This window comes from Microtus oregoni, unplaced genomic scaffold (genome assembly GCF_018167655.1).
Source record: "Microtus oregoni isolate MIOR12 unplaced genomic scaffold, Mior012 000001F_ref0000356, whole genome shotgun sequence".
NCBI lineage: Eukaryota > Metazoa > Chordata > Mammalia > Rodentia > Cricetidae > Microtus > Microtus oregoni.
The window spans coordinates 14655588-14673116 of NW_024543060.1; the positions used below are offsets into that span (position 1 = coordinate 14655588).

At 41.3% G+C, this 17529-nt stretch overlaps 1 protein-coding gene across 2 annotated transcripts in view; it reads right to left on the bottom strand.

Moving 5' to 3' along the window:
• Positions 1 to 4359, bottom strand: part of Cog3 (component of oligomeric golgi complex 3) — a 54437-nt gene extending 50078 nt beyond the window's left edge. For both annotated transcript variants that reach the window (XM_041670990.1, XM_041670983.1), the window contains exon 1: positions 4075 to 4359. In XM_041670990.1, the coding sequence (XP_041526924.1) occupies positions 4075 to 4248 (174 nt within the window). In that variant the 5' untranslated portion in view covers positions 4249 to 4359. The remainder of the gene's footprint in view (positions 1 to 4074) is intronic.
• Between the last annotated feature and the right edge of the window lie 13170 nt (positions 4360 to 17529).

A 17529-nucleotide genomic window follows, 5' to 3' on the forward strand; every position in this document is an offset into this window, starting at 1 on the left:
TCTAATCATGAATAAATAGGTCATATTTATCCAAGAGCAATCAATTTGATTATTTCAAGCACAAATACTAATTAATTTTCAATCATAAGACCTTTAATTATGGGGCTGGAGAAATGGCTTAGCAGTTAAGAATAGCAATTCAGTTCCCAGCACCCATGCCAGGTGGTATACACCCAGGAAGTGTATAGATTCAGATCAATAAATTTAACTCCAGTTCCAGGGACTCCAACACCCTCAGCCAACCTCCATGGGCAGACACTCTCATGCACAAACCCACACGAACACATGTATGTATGTATATATATAATTAAAATATACAGCCAGGCGTCGGTGGTAGTGATTGCCTTTAATTCCAGCGTTCGGGAGGCAGAGGCAGATGGATCTTGAGTTCATTGCCAGCCTGGTCTCTGAGTGAGCTCCAGAACAGTCAGTGCTACTAAGAGAAACTTGTCTCTAAAGACAAAACAATAATAATTATAATAATATCTAAAAATATCAAAAAAATTTTAAACTTTAAATACAAAAAGCAGGAAAGTTTCTGTCCCTTTACTCTTTGTTATTTTGTTGTTGTTGTGTTTTTGTTTGGTTTGGTTTTTCAAGATAGGGTTTCTCCGTAGCTTTGGAGCCTGTCCTGGAACTAGCTCTTGTAGACCAGGCTGGCCTGGAATTCACAGAGATCCGCCTGCCTCTGCCTCCTAAATGCTGGGATTAAAGGCGTGCGTCACCACCACCAGGCCCCTTTACTCTTACTAATAAGAAACTATTTTCTCTCAAACTAAATAGGAAAGAAACTACAATACAACCACTTTAAAAAAATAGTAATTTTAAAGAGAAATATTTTAAAGAATACTTAAAAGAAAACTTTTAAAAAGTAATTTTAAATAATAATTTTAGTAATTTTAACAGCATAAGAGAAAAATTTATGTCCCACTAAGTTCTTTTCACAAATAGCAGAACTAGAGTAGCAAGTCAAAAGGGGCGTGGCAGTGCCCCCACCGTGCTGCTTCAGACTTCTCGGAGCAGAGCTGACTCAAGAAGGGCTCCCTCACTCACTGCCCTGGCTTCGGGACAGAGCAGACACACCACCGGACAGACAGGAGCATGGAAGTTGCTGGCCATGTTGGAAAGCTACCGTACGGCCTATACAAATGGACATGAGCGTACTAAATAATAATACAATAAACCACCCAGCACTGCTTCACTAGCTGAGCCAATCCAGGAAAAGACAAATGTCCCTTCCTCTCGTCAGCCTCATTTCTTAGAAAATCCTGGACTGGAGAAAACGACTCTTAGAATCAACTGGATCAATCCATTCCCCAACTGAACTGGCAATCCTTTCTCTATTTAGAGCACATCAGTGGAGGCTCAGAGCCTTCCAGGGACCAAAACACTTTCTTCCTATCTTCAGTCTTAGTGACGCCTAAACTAGCTCAAGATTCTAATCTATTCTTTTAAAACATTCATTGTTTGAAAGAGATCACATGAATAATGTAAAATTAGCAAGGAGCTTGCCATGCCCCACTTCTGCACGTGACTGCCTTCCAGTTTCACAACTCCCCGTAAGACAAGCATCTATTTTATAACAAAGAAAAGAGAAGCATACAGAAGTTAATTATCATGACCGAAGTCACACACCTACAAGAACACAACAGCTATGGCAGCAAATTACAGACAGATTTCAAGGTAAATTAATTTGGCACTTCAACAAGAATTACTTAGCAGAAAAAGATCCTCACTGTTTTAGGAAAATTTGCCTCAACTACAAGAAGCCACTCTACTGAAATTTCTTTTATCTAATGTAATATACATACAAATATCTCTTTTTTAAAAAATGCAACTTTCTAAGGTAAGGAATTTTATTACATATTTTTCATTTTGTATGTGTGTGTTTTGCCTGTTTGTATTTGCACATGCATGTTTAGTGCCCAGAGGTCAGAAGAGAGAACTGGAGTTACAGGTATGTTGTGAACCACCATATAAGTGCTAGGAATTGAACCTGTGTCCTCTGCAAGAGCACCAAGTGCTTTTAACTGCTGGGCCACCTCTCCAGTCCCAGGAGTGCTTTTTTATAGGTGAGAAAACTGCTTTCTAAAGATATTAACATCTTTATGATGTTTACTAAGCATTAGCTGAACACCAACTAGACCACTACATAGGTCCAGTTCCAATGGATCAGGGAATTATTTATTGAAATGCTACAGAAGTTGATGGAAATATGCCAGTTAGACAAATTAAAATTTCAACAAGGTTATCCCATCAGACAGAGAATACTTTTTTATGGGGAAACGAAAGCAATGAAGACTTGCTCCTCCAAGATCCCGACTTCGGTGTAAAGACTCTTTCTAAAACTGAGACCCTCCTTGAATACTTGGACTTGCTAAGTACATCCTCTAGCCATGATCTTAGGCTGCTCTTTCCAACACTAGAACCATTACTGACTTAGCCTTTCCCAGGCTGGCTTCATGTTTCCATGTCAGTTCTCACGCTAGGGCTGTCATTTTCTTTAAATGGCCTCCTCTTCACTTCTATGTCTGCCCTTACTTTTAGGCCTCCATAAAAGGGCATGCTCTCATCCGTTCTGGTTCCACCATCCTATTTTATTTTTCTGATAGAATGAATGGATCACCATCTGAACCTTCTTGGGTAGTCTGAATTTTTTTTCTCTTATAATAGGCACATGATCTCCATAATTTCACCTTACCTATTTTGTTTCTATCCATAATTCCTACCACAGTGGGGACACATGTGGCAAAATGAGTTAAATGACAACGTGAGATCATGAGAAGTATTGCTGCATAAATAAGGAAGAATGGTGCGAACAATGACATTCCCATTTACTTCCAACCCTCTTCATATTAAACAAAGGTGAAACTTGGTTTTCATAACCCATGGCAATAACAATAAAGTTTCTTGTCCTGTTCGTCTCACTCCGATTCTGTGACGTCTAGACACACAGCTTCAATAAGAGGACACACAGATTATATATAAACAGACTGGGAAATACATGAACCAGTTTCTGGGCTGAGGATATAAGCCTGTGGTACAGTGTTTAGCCAGCAATGAATGGTAAAGTACTCGGTTTAATCCCCAGCAACACACACACACACACCACACCTACCTATAATCCAGAGCATAAAACAGAGCCAGGTCAAAGAACTTTCCACTGGCTCCCTCGTTTACTCAGATCTATTTCCTGCAAGACATCCTGGAGGCGGGCAGGTAAATGCACCTATGAACACCGATTTTTCCGGCACAGCACACAAAGGTGCCGAGACCATTTCTACCTCACACCTCTATACAGTGTGAGGGCAAAGGTGAAGATGCCAAATTCAAGTCTGCGTTTGGACAGAATTCCAAATTGAATGGAAAGTAACGCCTCCAGCATCAAAAACAACCACCACTGCTAATAAAATAACCCCAAATCTAAGCATCGAAACAAGAAGAGCCTGTCGATCATCTAAACAGTTCGTAAAAAGTTCTCTTACCGTTATTAACTATACAGAATCACACAAACGGTACCATGAACATTGCCCTAGTGGCTAAGAGGATTAAAATGTTGATACTAAAACCCAAAAGTACTACTTAACAACCGAGTCAACTTGCAAAAAGAATTACTTCTTATTGCTTTGCTATAGGTTAAATAAATCTCATCTCCCATAACCTACACCAAGAGTTCACAGCTTGGTGCGCGATGAATGAAGCTGTCACTCGGGGCCAATTCTGATCCCCTCTAAGTGTCCTTTCGCCCCCTCCCCGGGAACAAGATAACTCCGGACGCAGGAATACAGACTAGCTGGACTCCAGAGCTCAGCGCCTCAGGCTCATGGGAAGCGGGGTTAACCTGACACTGGAAGATCTGGAGCAGGACGCTCGGGGCAAGCAAGGCTCAGGCCAACCGTCCCACGCCTCTGCGGGGAAAGGCGATGCCCTCGCGTGGACGTCCTGGCAAGGCCAGCCGGGAAGGCTGACATCAGGGGACACGCAGGCCCCTCCCGCAGGATCCGCCACGGTGGCTCGGGGGGACAGGCCAGATCCCCGCACGGGGCGGCCGGCCGGGTGCCGCCCTCGCCTCACCTCGGCGGGCACCGGCAGGTTCTCCACAGCCGCCTTCAGCTCCAGCACCGAGTCGGTCTGCCTGTCTGTCAGCGGCGCCACCGAGTCGGGTCTCCAATCCCAAAGGGACAGCTTCTCGCGGGCGTCCCGCTCGGCCGCCGACTCCGGCAGCAGCAGCAGCGCCGCCTCCGCCATCCCCGCCGCCCTGGGCCCCTCAGCGGCACAGAACCGGACCCCGACAGGCAGAACCGGGCACTTCCGGGAGAACCGAGGCTACCAGCGCCGCAGCGGCGGCGGGGCGGACCCGAACGCCCTGACCCCGGAAACGCTTCCCGGCGTGGGGGCGGGACCGAGGCCAGAACAGACGTGGCTTTCGACCGAGTGTAAACATTTCCGGTTGGAATGTACAGGGTAAAAGACTGGCGTGGGCGGAAATTGGTTTGCCCCTACCGGAAGTCGATTCCTCAACATCAATAACTTTATTGTTTTTGTTTTGTGTTATTGAGGTTTTTTTTTTTTTCTTTTTTTCTTTTTTTGCCAAGTGTGGTAAGTCACCAAACAGATAGGAGAATTGATGAACTTCAAAGATCTGCCGCTTCTTGGCTGTAAGATGGGTAATGGCTGATTTCCATATTGACATAGCAACCAAGAGCACAAATTTTTCGAATATGCAACTTCCCTTTTAGAAAACTAGTTGTGGAGACACAAATTCAAAAACATACACATCAGGCTTCATTAATAGTATCGAACAACGAAAAAAAAAAAACCCTAAACAGTCAACATTGAAGAACTGGATCAGTAATTGACGATCCAAAGATGAAACTGGGAAAAACCTGCCATTTAAATCCTAATAGACATTTGGACAGGTAAACAAATAATATTATTGGATCAAACCTACATAATTGAATAAATACACTTTATCAATATATAAACTGAGTATATACTAATATAAGCAAAACTGGGCAAATAAATGAAAAAGGGACACTTTCTAAATTACCAAAGAATTTTTTTAAAAAATAGAAAAATTAGGAAAATAGAAAGTCATCATTAGGACATCATAGTAATAATTGTAGCAGTCAAGATAAAAGGGTAGACACTAAGAGGAGCTGACAGACGTTCCAGAAGAAATGGCAATTAGCATAGTTCCAGAAAATCTCTCCAAGGTATTTACCAATAAAAAAAAAAAAAAGAGGAAGTAGGGCATGGTGATACACACCTGAAAGCTCAGTATCTGGAAGACTGAGGCAGGAGGATTGCAACATGTCCAAAGCCAACATGGGCTAATAGCAAAACCTTGTCTTCAAAAAAGTGGGGGAGGGAGTTGAGGGAATAATGGCTTACAGTAGCAGACACCATCTAATTCAGCATCATTGTCATGAAATTCCTGGGTGGATGAATGTCCTTCTGTAACAATCTTGCCAAAAAGTACAAATCTAATTCTTGTTGTGGAATATTACTTTAACTATGTAAAGATGTGTTACATTTGTTTAGGTTGCATTTGTTTAACTATGTAAAGATAATATGTTATATTGGTTTGTGCTGCATTTGTTTAACTACGTAAAGATGTGTTGCTTTGCCTGCTTAAGGCGCCTGATTGGTCTAATAAAAAAAACCTGAATGGCCAATAACTAGGCAGTAGAGGGATAGATGGGGCTTGCAGGAAGAGAGAAAAGTACGAGGAGGAATTTAGGCTGGAGAGAAGAGAAAGAGGAGAAAGGACAAGAGAGATGCCCAGGGTTAGTCAGTCAGGAGCTGCCAGCCAGCCAGACACCAAACAGGACATACAGAATGAAAAAAAGGTAAAAAGCACCGAGGTAAAACATAGATGACGAGAAACAGGTTAAGTTATTAGAGTAAGTGGGACAAGCATAAGGCCAAGTATTCATAACTAATAAGAAGTCTCCATGTCATGATTTGGGAGCTGGTTGGTGACCCAAAAGAAAAAGCCGGGTACAAATTCTAGACCTAGAAAAAAGAACACATCACAAATGGACAGACATCCAACAAAACACTGAGCAGTGTTCTTCAAAGGTGTGAGATCAGCATTGGAGAGATGGCTCAGGCTAAGAGAGCTCACTGCTCATTAGAAGACTCAAGTCCTCAGCTCCCACACTGTACAGCTCACAGCCACCTGTAACTCCAGTTCCAGGAGATCCAACCTCCCATTTTTTATCCTCTCTAGGTGCCCATATACACATTGTTGTCAGAGGCAGCTTGTTTGTTCCCGGCTGCTCGGCCCCAAAATAATCACACAGAAAACTGTATTAATTAAATCACTACTTGGCCTATTAGCTCTAGCTTCTTATTGGCTACCTCTTACATCTTAATTTAACCCATTTCTGTTAATCTGTGTATTGCCATGTGGCTGTGGTTTATCAGCAAGATTCTGGCACATCTGTTCTCAGTGGTGGCTACGTGGCATCTCTCTTACTCTGCCCTTCTTTCTTCCAGCATTCAATTTAGTTTTCCCCACCTAGCTAAGTTCTGCTTTGCTATAGGCTAAAGCAGTTTCTTTATTCATTAACCAATAAAAGCAACACATAGAAAGAAGGACCTCCCACACCATTTCCCCTTTTCTGTTTAAATAAAAAGGAAGGTTTTAACTTTTAACTTTAACATTGCAAAATTACATATAACATTGACTATTCGAGATGATTATCTACTAACCTATATTTTCTTAATTATACATTACATTTTTAAATGAGCTGCATAAACACAATACTTAAGAGCAGAAATATACACAAAACAAAATTAATCTTAAATTTGTATCAATAAACCAAGACCCATACCAATACAAATCTCTATAGCATATCCCCCTTCAAATGTAAACAAACATTTATAAACAATCTCTTAGGGAATTTGGGCATAGTTCCCTCCAAACTGCTTCCTGCTTTTTGTTGGGTGAAGTATTTTGGGAGGTGTTTGCGGTGATATTTTAGGGGGTCTTGATCCATCAAACCACATTAGTCTGGAAGCAATCCACAGGTTCTCATCTTCTGTGGAAACAAAAGCAGAACCTCTTTGCCAAAGCAACATATTCTTAGACTCAAATTCTAAAGTCAAGATACCTTTATGTTGGTTTAACTTAACGGTCCATACAGTGAAATGACTCTCATTACATAGCTCCTTTTTTTTTTTTTTTTTTTTTTGGTTTTTCGAGACAGGGTTTCTCTGTGGTTTTGGAGCCTGTCCTGGAACTAGCTCTTGTAGACCAGGCTGGTCTCGAACTCACAGAGATCCTCCTGCCTCTGCCTCCCAAGTGCTGGGATTAAAGGCGTGCGCCACCACCGCCCAGCTACATAGCTCCTTAACAGTCAAAAATTCAAAGAAAACACAATGCAGTGGGACAATGGTCTTGTACCCTGTCCCTTATATTATATTGATTTAATAAAATGTTGATTGGCCAGTAGCCAGGTAGGAAGTATAGGAGGGGCAACCAGGCAGTAAGTCTAGACAGAGCAATGAGAAGAAAATTCTGGGAAGAGGAAAGATGCAGTCTTTAGTCATCACCCAGACACAGAGAAAGCAAAATGGGATACATTGCTGATAAAAGGTACCAAGCCACGTGGCTAGCACAGACAAGAATTATGGGCTAATGTAAGTTATAAGAGTTAATAAGAAGCCTGAGCTAATGGGCCAATCAGTTTATTAATTAATGTAGACCTCTGTGTGTTTCTTTTGGGACTAAATGGCTATGGGATCTGGTGGGACAGAAACCTCTGTCAACAACACATGACATACATAAATAAAATTTTGAAGTAAAAAGGAAATCTAAAGAGTTACAAAGTAATAAAAATAAAAGGATGGCTGAGGAGCTATGACATATCAGAGACTAACGAGCCAAGACAGTTCAGTGCAACACAATGTCTTGGATTGATTCCTGGAACAGAAAAAGGATAACTGTGGTTAAACTAGAGAATAAAATATGGTTCTATTTAAATAAAATGATTGTAATATAGTTAAGAAAGATGAGATTGCAGACAATCCTATTGACCAAAGAAAATACTCCAAAGCATTGGTGGACCAAAGCTGTTACAGCCGTGGAGGGGAAGGGTAAGAACCTGAGGCTTTCTCTATTGTCACAGGCTGTAAGGGAGAGAGCAAATATGTAAAGTCATGGAAACAGTGCATCTTGGCATGTGCCTGCACCAGAGGATCTAAATCCTTGGCCAATGTGTTATTTCCCCTGCTGACAGTTTAATGAGGCCAAATGTGTATAAGAGGCGCTACCATCCAAGTGAGAATTCCACCATTTGGTGACATCTGCGAGCCACCAGCAGACAGCTGGTCTCCCTGACCTTTACAGCAAATCAAGGGTGTGAGAGCATGTCTCCTCTTAGGTGAGAGGAGGTCCTCACCCGCCCCCACCCTTTTACAGAGCAGTGATGCTGTCAGAGATGGTGAAGAAGCACAGTAAGCATTGCCACTCGGTAGCCAGAAGGGTCCCCCTAATTAATGATCTCCACTCCAGTAAAGCCAGATCCTCGACTCTACAGGAAAAGAATTTCAGGACAACACAGAGTGAATAAGATCGCCACCAAGTCTGATGATGACATAAACTCAATCCCCAGAGTCCACAATGGAAGAGAAGTGACCTCCACGAGTTGTCCTCTGACCTCCCCAGGTATGCTGTGGCACACAAGCTCCTCTCCCACACAACATACACACATAAAATGAATGGATGTAAAAAACCTGGCAAATGAAATTATAAAGTGGTTTTCTGGAACACAGTTGGGGTTTAGGGATGAGAGTAGTACTCCCACAATTGAACTCAAGACCTCCACCATTCTGGCCCTAAGAGAGGATGGTTCACGTTTAACATCTTGAGGTGCTGTTAGGAAAATAAACATTCTCTGCAGGCAAGTCTGACTTGATTCATCGTGCTGCAGTCTCTTGACACTCAGATAGGAGGAAACACTAACCAGACCTGAAGATGAAGGGTTCTTCCCCTGCCATGTCCACTTCTTACTCATCTATCTAGCCTCTAGTCTGTGTCATGTGACAAGGATGGATGTCATATATATATATATGAAGGCGTACGTCACAAACAATGCCACACCAGTTTGGAATTATGATTAATAGGGTGGTATTTATTTAAAGGGGAAAAAACTTACAGATCACCGTCCCAGACAACAGCCCTCTGCGCAACCAGGAAGGGGAGTCTAGTCGCCGGCGGAGCAGGAAGTGAAGAGAGAGAGGAGAGGGAAGTGGCCACTTTTTTAAAGGGAGAGAGACCACGCCCCAATGGGCTGGTATCTCAGCGGCTATAGGCTGGAGGAGCGGGAGGACCTCCCACAACACTTCTCCCTTTTGTTTAAATAAGAGAGTTCTAAACCTACTATGAAATTATATACAATAAGTACAAATATCCTATTCTAACTAGCTTAGGTCTTGTATAATAAATAACTTGGCCAAGTCATGAGAGAAAGTAACTACATTTATATACTCTTTAACCCCATCAAAGATCTGAGAAGGGAAATAATGTTACCTGGGTAATTAGGAAGTTCAGTAAAACAACTTCCAAAACATGCAACAAATCACAGAGACAACTAGCTACCTGGGCAATCACCCAAAGTCACATTAGCAGCGTTGAAGCAACCAACTTTGGCTAAGGCCTAAAATAACTGACATACCATTTTCAAAGGCAAGCAACTTTTCTTTTCTTTTCTTTTTTTTCTTTTTTTTTTTTTTGGTATTTCGAGACAGGGTTTCTCTGTGGCTTTGGAGCCTGTCCTGGAACTAGCTCTGTAGACCAGGCTGGTCTCGAACTCACAGAGATCCGCCTGCCTCTGCCTCCCGAGTGCTGGGATTAAAGGCGTGCGCCACCATCGCCCGGCTGGCAAGCAACTTTTCAAAACTATCTTACCCTGTCTTGGCAGGATATGACAGTCCTGTTTTATCCATTGATGCATGCTCTGTATCTCTGTCAGTGATTGAGGTATGGGCATTTCTTTGCACCAAGGCCAGTTCTGCCAAAAAGAAAGGCTCCAGGTGGAGTGTCTTTGGTGCTCAACATTCTCTCAGGAATAGAGCGGTGTTGCCAGGAGCAATTGTGTCTCACTACCACAAAACTCTGAGTTAGATTAAAGGCCATGTTCTACAGCTCTTTGAAGAAGTTGAAGATTATCTATCTATACTGAGTATAATCTCTATATATCTAAAGAACCTGATTAGTCTAATTATAAATGACAAACTTAGATGACTATTAGTCTATATAATTCTCAATATCTAACTTAAAGACTAAGACAATAAACGACTGTGAAACAAATGAGGACAATGACCTCCAAATATAAACAATGTACAAATATACATTGCAGTAGGTAAATATATATCAATACACAAACATTATATAAGTATCTTAATCAGAGGTAGAAATGTACACTGCAATATGGTAAATATATACAATATATATATATATATCAATACAATATATGTCAATACATAAAAATGTTTTAAACAGAGGTAGAAACATGCATGCATATAATAGTCAATATAATTTAACTTTGTATCAATATACAAGAATCTATACCAATGTATTTGTCTAAAGACAGTAACTCACAATAACAAATCTATTATCCCATCATCCCTCTTTTTTTTTTTTCAAAATGATCCCTGAGCTTATAAAATTCCTCCCCCAACCCTCAATCGTATACTAATTATAATCAACCCCTAAATGATGTCCCTAAACCCAAGGGCAAACTTTACTGAGAGAGGGGACGTCATCCTCTAGAATTACTTCCAGCTGTCATGGGGGGGACGTTCTTTCTGAGGGATCCTGTGAAAGTAAAATGATGGTTAAATTTCAAGATCAATGTCTTTTAAAATTGCCAATAGTCTCTGACTATTTTGTGCAGGTCTGGCCAAAATGTTGTATAAAATGTGCACCATTTCAGCTAACCAAGTTGGAACTGTCTTTTGCAGCTGGTACCCAAAGCAGGTCTTGTAGTAGCGCTATCAGTATCATGACGTCATATCAACCAGGTGGAGTTGTTGTTATGGGGCCCCATCTTCTTCCTGGAAACTTCAAATGTCACTTCAGGAAAAACTCATTGTTCATTGTGAAAAACTTAAACATTAATCATATAGACATATATGTATATATTCACTGAAAGGCATGATAGATGTATTCAATGAAAAGTATGATAGATATGAAGAAAAGCAAAGATGTTTTCTAAACTCATATTTCTTTCTGTCCCATGTCATGGCTCTTGACATGAGACAGAAACTCTGGGTTTTTCTCTTACTAACAGGCTTGGAATTGGAGAGGGACTGAGCCAGAGTCCAACTTCAAAACCAGCTTTATAAATTTAGAAATATGGTTTAATATTACTTACACAACCCATTCAGTTGTCTTGATATTTCCTATTGGGCAGGTATTTTTCCATCTGTCAGTATCCAAACATCCAGGATCCCGTGGATTTTTCAAAGATGAGTGTTTTCCTGTGGAGATAAGAACAGAACCCTGCCCCCATTCTATATGTTTTTCTTACCACCTGTATGAATATCATCATTGTGGATGAGTTGTCATTTCTCCTTTCCAATAGGTTTCTCCTCTTCAAATCGAAACTTTACTAATTTTGATGGTATCCACAATTTTTCTTCTCCTGTGGAAACAAGAGCAAAACCCCTTTCCCAACGTAGCACATCTCCTGGCTTCCACTGAGAGGTCAGCACATCTTTGAAATAAATCGGTTGATTTAGTTCAGCAGACTTTTCCATTATCCAATGTCTTTCTGCTGCTGTCGTTCCTTTCTCATTAGCGTTAAGAAAATTCAAGGTTAATAAAGCATTATGTAATCTATTTCTGGGGGTATTTTCGGTCTCTTTCTGTTTGTTCAGCATATCCTTTATAGTACGATTTGATCTTTCTATAACTGCCTGCCTGTAGGATTATTTGGTATACCTGTAATGTGTTTTATATTATAATAATCAAAAAAGAGTTTCATTTTCTTAGATACATATGCTGGACCATTATCTGTCTTTATTTGTGCAGGTATACCCATGATGGCCATAACTTCCAATAAATGTGTGATTACTGAATCAGCCTTTTCTGAGCTCAGGGCAGTAGCCCATTGAAAACCTGAATACGTGTCTATGGTGTGGTGTACATATTTTAATTTACCAAATTCCATAAAGTGGAACATATCCATCTGCCAGATTTCATTTCTCTTAGTGCCCTTTGGGTTACTCCCTGAAGGCAACGGTGTTTGATTATAGAAAGAACAAGTAGGGCATCTCTTTATAATGTCCTTAGCTTGTTGCCAAGTAATGGAAAATTCGTTCTTTAGGTCTTTACTATTGACATGATGCTTCTTATGAAATTCTGAGGCCTGCAACACACTTCCAATCAATAATTAATCAATCTCAGCATTCCCTTGGGCTAGAGGACCAGGCAGACCTGTATGGGACCGGATGTGTGTTATGTACATCGGACAAAGCCTATTCCTGATTATGTCTTGTACCTGGATAAACAATGAAGTCAACTCTGTGTCATCTAGTATAAATTCAGCGGTTTCAATATACAAGATAACTCTTTCTGCATATTGTGAATCTGTAACTATATTAAGAGGTTCTTTAAAATCCCTTAGCACCATAAGAATGGCATATAATTCTGCCTTCTGGACAGAATTATAAGGGCTTTGTTCCACCTTACTCAATTCATCTGACTTGTAACCTGCTTTCCCTGATTTATTTGCATCAGTATAGAACGTACGGCCTCCAGTTATTGGAGCATCACGTACAATTCTAGGAAGAATCCAAGAAGTTCTTTCTATAAGGTTAAGTCTACCACTTTTGGGATAGTTGCTATTAATTTCTCCCAAAAAATTAGCACAAGCTCTTTGCCACAGTTCATTGTCTTCCCATAACTTTTTTATTTCTTCAGTAGTAAAAGGCACCATAATTTCTGCTGGGTCTATACCTGCTAGTTGATGAAGTCTCAGCTTACCTTTTATAATGAATTCAGAGACTTTTTCCACATACGTTTTTAATTTTTTACTTGGTTTATTAGGTATAAATATCCACTCTAAAATAATATCTTCCCTCTGCATTAGAACTCCGGTAGGAGAAATTCTGGAAGGCAATATGACTAGGATGCAGCTAAGATTTGGGTTCACCCTATCCACATGTGCCTCCTGTAATTTTTCCTCAATCATTGTCAGTTCCTTTTCTGCTTCAGCTGTCAGTTTTCTTGGACTATTCAAATCTTTATCACCATCTAAGGTTTTGTTTAAATGAACTATTAGATCAGGTGTTATCCCAACAGCTGGTCGTAGACTGGAAATGTCTCCTAACAATCTTTGGAAGTCATTAAGAGTCTTTAACCGGTCTCTCCTAATTTGTGCCTTTTGCATTTTAATTTTCTCTAACCCTATTCTGTAATCTAGGTAATTAATAGAATTTCCTCTTTGAATCTTTTCAGGGGCAATTTGTAATCCCCACCTAGGAAAGACTTCACTTCTTCAAACATCCTTTCTAAAGTATCTTTATTTGAATCAGATAACAAGATGTCATCCATGTAATGATAAATTATGGACTTGGGGAATTGTTTACTAATTATTTCCAATGACTTACTTACAAAATATGGCACAATGTAGGACTATTGAGCATACCCTGTGGGAGGAAAGTCCATTGATATCTCCTATTAGGCTGAGAATTATTATAAGTAGGCACTGTGAAGGCAAATTTTTCTCTATTCTTTTCTTGTAATGGTATAGTGAAAAAACAATCTTTCAAATCAATAACTATACGAGGCCATCCTTTTGGTAACAGAGAAGGCAAAGGAATTCCAGATTGTAGTGGACCCATAGGTTGAATTACTTTGTTGACAGCTCTTAGATCTGTCACCATTCTCCATTTACCAGATTTCTTTTTTACAACAAACACAGGAGAATTCCAAGGGCTGGTTGATTCTTCAATATGGTGAGCATCTAGTTGCTCTTGCACCAGCTGTTCCAATGCCTGTAGTTTATCTTCAGCTAGAGGCCACTGTTTGATCCATATTTGCTTCTCAGTTAGCCATTTTAAAGGTAGGGCTGTTGGTACCTCTAAAGGTTTGGTATTTGCTGTATGTTCTTGTACAGCCTGAATGGCTGGTGACCTTTTTCCATAATACCTCATCATATCCTTCCCAGAATTATGAGTTCCTTGAAGTACAGGAATGTTAATCTGGGTATTCCATTGCTGTAGCAGGTCACGGCCCCATAAATTTATGGCAATATTGGCTATATATGGCCTTAGTCTTCTTATTTGCCCTTCGGGCCCTATGCATTCAACCCACCTTGCGCTTTGTTTTACATGAGATAGGGTTCCAATTCCCAGGAACTGAACATCTACCTCTTGAAGAGGCCAATTCGGATGCCAAGATTCTGGGGTAATGATACTTACATCCGCACCTGTGTCTAATAAGCCTTCAATAAAAGTGCCATTTATACAGTAGCTTTGGTCTTTGATCATTAATAGAAGTCTGCCAAAATATACGTTTACTCTGTCCTACTGGGTTTTTTGACTCATCCTCCACACGTATTTCATCATTTAGACCAGTATTACTTTTTACAGCAGAAATTGGAGCTTTTAATTTTCTTGGTGAGGCACGTTCTCCACTGTGACTGGGAATGACTGGGCCACTGTTGGCTTGGGGGCCTGCGAGAGGCCCCTCAAGGAGTTTCCCAACAGTATCGGGTTGCTTTGTTTGTCTGTTGTTGACCAGCATTCGTTGGACCAATGTCGGCCTTTACCGCATCTCCTACATATACCTGAAGGCCTAGGTCTCCTATTTTTGTCATTCCCAGAGGAGATAATATTCCTAGAAATTCTGTGCCTGTAATCCCTTTTCAGATGTCCTAATTTATCACAATTAAAACACCTGGCAGTTTGATGTCTCCTCATTGCTGTGGAAATCGCTCCTCCTACCCAAGGTTCATCGTTATAGCTAAATGTCTCAACATTCATCGTATGCTGAATCCATTCATCCATAGGTGCTGATCTAGACTTTAAAGGCCCAATTAACTTTTTGCATTCTATGTTTGCATTCTCAAAAGCTAGAGATTCAAGAAGTATTCGTCTAGCTTCTGGGTCTGTTACCCCTATGTCCAGAGCCTTAATTAATCTTTGCAAAAAGTCAATAAAGGGTTCTCTCGGTCCCTGCCTAATTCTAGTATATGATTCAACCCTTTTTGCTGGATCTTGTATCCTATTCCAAGCATTTAAAGCTGCTTGGTGACATAGACACAGTACTTCATCATCATAAAGAGCTTGGACCTGTGGATCAGCATATTCTCCTGCACCAAGAATTTGATCTTGGGAAACCTTGACACCTTTTGCTCTTCCTTGCTGTTCCATATGTTTGGATTCTTCTCTGAAATAAATTCCAAACATCAAGGAAGGTCCATTATCTAAAACTGCAGACACTAACTGATGGAAATCATGGGGGGTAGCTCTAGCATTAGAAGCCCAAGTCCTTATCATTTCCTTTACGTATGCAGAGTGCAAGCCAAAATTAACAATAGCTTGCTTAATTTCTTTCAGATCATTCATTGTTATTGGCGTCCATTTAGCTTCTCTGACTCCCTTTGAGCCTTTAGAAGTTGACGCTTTGTCAGAATTAAGTATAGGGTATGCCGCTAAAACCTTGGGTAAGCCAGTTCTAATAGCTGGTGTTGGCATTGTATCCTGTCCTTGTGCCTTATTATTCTGTTCACCAGCTCCAATCATTTCTTCAATCATTTCAAGTCTTTTTATTATTGTCTTTATTATTGTCTCTTTTGAATCCTGAATCTCCTGACCTGCATGAGTTTCTAGTAAAGATTGTATGGTTCTTAGGAGTGCCATGATCTTCCTAAATGATAGAATATTCAAAAGAATACTGAAACCTAGTAACCAGTAAATTAAGTTATCCCCATAGTCATATAAACCTTGCATGATATAACCCATTGTATTGGTAACCAGAACAGTAAAATTCGCGTTGGAAACGAAAACTGCCATATTACCTATTATCCAGCAGGTGGCGCTGTTGCCAAGTCACGACGAAAACAGAGTCCTGTTTCAGAGTCCACCTAGTGTTTGTTAAAAACTGGAAAATGCAAGTTGCTCAACAAAGTAAATGTAATTAAATCAATTCCAGAGACGGAACCAGAAACCCAGAATCCAGGGGTAGAGAAGAGCAACCTGGAAGCCGCTTATGCCTCCACGTGACAGAGTCACCCTGAGGGGTTGCAGCTTTCAGCAAGCACGTGCTCTGGTTCGTGCCGCTTAAGAGCTGTGCTTGCAAGGGAGATTTAAAAAAGACTCAGAAAAGAACAAACCACGCGGCAGAAACTACGCGGGCCTGTGGAGTTTAAATCCACGTGGGGAGGCCAAGGCCGCAGCTGCAAGGCACAGGCGGCGGCTGAGGAAGGGAGGGCTCCCGCCAAGCCGAACTCACGGCCGGCAGCCGAGTGGGGAAAGGAGAGGTCCTAAAACCAAACGTTGGGTGCCAACTGAAGGCGTAAGTCATAAACAATGCCACACCAGTTTGGAATTATGATTAATAGGGTGGTATTTATTTAAAGGGGAAAAAACTTACAGATCACCGTCAGCCCTCTGCGCAACCAGGAAGGGAGTCTAGTCGCCTGCAGAGCAGGAAGTGAAGAGAGAGAGGAGAGGGAAGTGGCCGCTTTTTTAAAGGGAGAGAGACCACGCCCCAATGGGCTGGTATCTCAGCGGCTATAGGCTGGAGGAGCGGGAGGACCTCCCGCAACGTGTGTGTGTGTGTGTGTGTGTGTGATGTATACTGTACAACACCAAGAGTGAACCCTAAGATGATGATAAGCTATGGGCACGGGTAACACAGGGTACCAGTGCAGGTTCATCAGCTGTAATAAGTGCACCGCTCTGGTGCAGGATGCAGATGATGCATGGTGGAGGGGAAGTACAGGAACATGAGTACTAGCTTTCCTGTCAAACCAAATGTTCTAAGAAATATATCCATTGACTAGCAAAGCTCCCCTCTCTCACCCAGTTCTTAATGAACCATTGTATGTAGCTCAAATGTTAAGAAAATGGACATCTGCAAAATCCTTTCAAGCAACCAAAAAGCTGACCAACCAAATCTATACTTAGTTTTGTTGTTTGCTGTGAAACAAGTGTCCCTGTCTGGTCCAGCCAACCAAGCTCCTGCTTCTAGCAGCACCTAGCACTGGATGCAGGACCAGCGGGTTGTGACTGGCGTTGCGAATGTTGAGCCCACCTTACCAAGCCAGCCTCGCGACCAAGTTCACTCCCCTCAGCTAACCTAGAGTACTTCACAAAATGATGGGGGGGGGGTTGCCATCTCACAAATACAAGTAAGTTGATCTGATAACTTTTCCATGCAGAGAGAAGTACCCATGGCTGCTTTCACAAACACAGTTCCTCCCCCAGCCTTCTGGACCCTCTGCAGCTTGTCTTTGTCTAAAGGTGTCTATGTTTCTGAAATAACCATGAGCCATCGTATTGTTA